General features: G+C 44.0%; 2 protein-coding genes across 2 annotated transcripts in view; one reads left to right on the top strand and one right to left on the bottom strand.

The window, feature by feature from the left end:
* LOC103396923 (NPC1-like intracellular cholesterol transporter 1) overlaps nt 1-901 on the top strand; it is a gene marked incomplete at its 5' end in the record, with an annotated part of 12,058 nt that extends 11,157 nt beyond the window's left edge. Inside the window, one exon of the mRNA XM_025052911.1 lies at nt 624-901. Coding sequence (XP_024908679.1) covers nt 624-869 — 246 coding nt within the window. The remainder of the gene's footprint in view (nt 1-623) is intronic.
* A 2,252-nt stretch (nt 902-3,153) lies between these two features.
* The window catches only part of LOC103396922 (rapamycin-insensitive companion of mTOR-like), a 22,265-nt gene continuing 21,757 nt past the window's right edge, over nt 3,154-3,661 (bottom strand). Inside the window, exon 27 of the mRNA XM_025052910.1 lies at nt 3,154-3,551. Within this exon, the coding sequence (XP_024908678.1) occupies nt 3,471-3,551 (81 nt within the window). The 3' untranslated portion in view covers nt 3,154-3,470. The remainder of the gene's footprint in view (nt 3,552-3,661) is intronic.

Genomic DNA, 3,661 nt, shown 5'->3' with positions numbered 1-3,661 from the left:
AAGGGGGGGGTTGAACCGCTATTTGTCTGATCCGTCGCCTAGGACCTGTTTGCCTTGGGAGACCCTACCAGGGGCGTTAAGCCCCCGACAACATAGCTCCTAGGTTCATTCGGATACTCAAACCCCTCCACCACGTTAAGGTTGCAATTCAAGGAGAGGAAAGAAACAAAGTCACATTATAAACTATAAAAAAAAAATCGAAATTGCTCTTCTAAACATCCAAATATTTGAATATATACAAAATATATATTTATTTTACCTTTTTTTTTACATCACCACATTTTACATTATATGTATGTATATATATTTTGTATATATGTATAATTTTTTTAAAATATTCAAATTACACAAAGTACAAAATCAACTAAAAAAATGTGCGACATTTCTTCTGTGGTCCCTTAAGGGTGCCGCTGACCTCGTATTGAAAGCCGCTAACATATATTTTATATTTAGTTTATATCGTCATTCATCTTTAATTAATATATATTTTTAGTTTTAATTTATTTTTCATTTTACTTTTAACATTTTTCCTTAAGAAACTTTACAGTTTCAACGTGCAAATAAAATATATACCGCAAAAAAATTAGTGCAGGACATAAATTTCATTTTTTTTCATTCCGCAGGTTTTTGCCGGCGTTGCGATGACCAACCTCCCGGGGATCCTGGTACTAGCTCTAGCCAAAGCCCAGCTGATCCAGATTTTCTTCTTCCGACTGAACCTCGTCATCACGCTGCTGGGGATGGCTCACGGACTCATATTCCTCCCTGTGCTGCTCAGCTACTTCGGTATCGGAACCGTCGGCAGTTTAGTTGAAAATAATGCTATACTCGCAGGAATTGAAGAAAGACGCCGATACTTTTTTTTTTAGTTTTCATAGCCATCTGCTGCCACTTAGTGGAGTATAACTATTAGCCTGGGACCAACAGGTCGTTCCGTTTGCAGCAGCAGCTGGAGAAACAGAAGGCCATTCAGGAGCCGGAGCCGCAGAGACACGTCTACGACAACACGGCCTACCGAGCCAGCGACGCAAAAGAGGAGGCGGAGTCCAATGGCAATCCAATGTTTGCCGCAAAAGACACAAACTCGAGCTCGGCCGCGGACGCCGAGGAGAGAGTCGACCGTTTATGAGAAGCTACGCGAAAACGGTCGACGGCGAGTTTTACCTACCTGACAGACTGGAAACAGACGGCGGCAACTCCGCCGCAGACGGACTTCAAGGACCGTCAACAACATCAACTCACAGTTGTGCAATATTTCTGAACAGTGCAATAGCGCGAAGAGAGACTCCGGTGAGTAGGAGTGTGAGGAAACAAATGTTTTTTTTTAAGTGATTTTTTTTTTTTTTTTTTAAGGTGGAAACTTTAAACTTGCACCGTTTCACGTGATTTCATGAAACGCACTCCAGCACTTCACCCGATAGTTGATCAAATGTGCAATCACTCAAAATATTTATTATACGAATAAATATTCTTATTAATAACACGTCAAATTTGTTTGTGACTTGTAAAAAAAAATTATATTTTTGATTAAAAAAAAATTATGTATCAACATACAAGCGGGAAAAGTCCCTCGCTATTTCGCGGTTCATCTTTCTCGGATTCACGACTTTTTTTTTAAAAAAACTGTATACACAGAATCTACTGTATTCCTGATTTGGATCTGCGAGAGATGTCACAGGAATGGGGATGACGATACGGTTCGATCGGTCCAATTTTGCGACAAAATTGACAACGTCGTGACTGCCTACGAGCTAGTCTTTGACTGAAAAAAGAAGCAGCGGAAGCAACTGCTGATCGCAATGTTTTTGCAGCCTCGCAAAAAAACCGATACACTTTTGGAAACTGTGGAAGAGGTGCCCCCAAGAAATGGCACCACCCTGTGGCGAGACATCGGCTGCGCAGTAAAAATCATTGTCACCTTCCTCGCCATCATTTTACTGCGCATAAATATGGTGTGGCTACTTCGCGAAAATTCAGTTCTCGCGGCAGGAACCGATCTACTGCGATAAACGAGGGACCGCTGTCAACTATTTTAAACCAATCCGATACTCGATTTTCATGTTTTCAAATTTAGTTTTATTAACAATGTATCCCTTTCGATAGGATTGTACGTTTCTCTGGGTCGACGCCCGGAAAACATACTGTACACATTAACAAGGGAAAACACGATTCAGGCAGAAAAGGAAAAAAAAACAAACAAAAAAAAATAAACAAACAAAAAAAACAAATTAAATTATAATACAGTCTCGAGAAAAAAATATAAATAACCTTTTTTTCTTCTCTGGTCTAGCGCACTCTATGGTACAGACACATAATAAATAGATCTGCTCTGACATCATCACTCAGCTGATCTGCAAACCCTCTCTCTATGAGCCTTTTTTTTTCCAGGATCGCCTCTGCTTCCTCGTACATCTAAAAAAAACAAGCCGATGGAAATGAGCGTTTCCCTGGGAATCCACGCTCTCTCTCTTTCTCTCTCTCTCTCCCCCACGTCACCCACAGACTGACAGTGATATTGCATTGGGGGAGGGGGGTTTCGCAAGTCCAAGAGACGGAAGGGAAACGCGTCAGGGGCGATGTTCCACATTTGACATGCTAGGTCGTGCATGCGGCGGAGGGCGAAGCGCGCGGGTAAGAAGGCGGAGTCCGGCGCCTTCAAAAGTCCACCAGGGGACTAGTAGTACTACGGGTGGAAACGAAGTCATGGACGAGGGCCCCCCCGCGTCACTCATTTATATCAAAGCGGTGGCTGGGGGACAAAGCAAAGGTCCAGAAAAGGTAGAGGATGAGGTCATGCTAATCTCACGTACTCAGTGTGTGTTGCCGTGCTTCGGGGGTCGGGGTAAGAGGGATCAGGGGGCGGAGTCAAACAGAAGTGATGTCTGATTGTCAGAGATACAGGAAATACAAAAAGGAAGTGGCCGAGAAGCAGGAGAAGCAGAAGCACAAATCGGGTCGCAGGTCAGGGAGGGGGCGTGGACAGGGAGGTTCCACAAATTCTTGATTTTTTTTTGTTGTTGTTGTTGATGTTTTGTTTCTGAACAGCAGGATTCCTCGTTAGTGTTCGTCATTGGAGAGGTTCGAGGAATCGCTGCGGCGACGCGACAACATGCTGTATTCTCGTCGTGACAGAAAAGGACAGAACGTTGATCTAACCCCCGTCTTTGTTTCCGGGATCCGATCGTTACTGAAGAAGAAGAAATCCGTCCGACCACAGTATTTGGTTAAGTACTCTTCCTGGTTAGAAAATTAAAAAAAAGTCTCAGACAGCATTAGACATGTTTGGGTTACAGACGCTGGAGTTCCTTTGTCCTGCCTGTAGGGGGGGAAGTCGAGCGGCGACCGGATCTTCACGGGTCTCCGTTTGGACCAAACGGAAGCGCTTAGTCTTAGCGGTTGTTCTGTGGTCGTAGGGGAGGCAGGAGAAGGGCTGTGCAAAGATCACTAAACCGGGGGGGGTAAGGGAGGGATCAGGACTCGGTCACTGGGTCAGCGTCCTCCTGGACATGTTTTGGTGGCTTCGTCAGGATCGCCTCTGCTTCCTCGTACATCTAAAAAATAAAAATGTTTTTTTAAATTAAAGCGCAACCCAAAACAAACTGGGTCACGAGGTAGGTCTCAAGAAAATCTTTTATTTTTTTTGGGGGGGGGGGGGGGGGTC

The sequence above is a fragment of the Cynoglossus semilaevis genome, chromosome W (assembly GCF_000523025.1).
Source record: "Cynoglossus semilaevis isolate Cse_v1.0 chromosome W, Cse_v1.0, whole genome shotgun sequence".
In the NCBI taxonomy this organism is placed as follows: domain Eukaryota; kingdom Metazoa; phylum Chordata; class Actinopteri; order Pleuronectiformes; family Cynoglossidae; genus Cynoglossus; species Cynoglossus semilaevis.
Note: the sequence above shows the minus strand (reverse complement) of the source record. Positions and strands in the feature narration are given on the sequence as shown.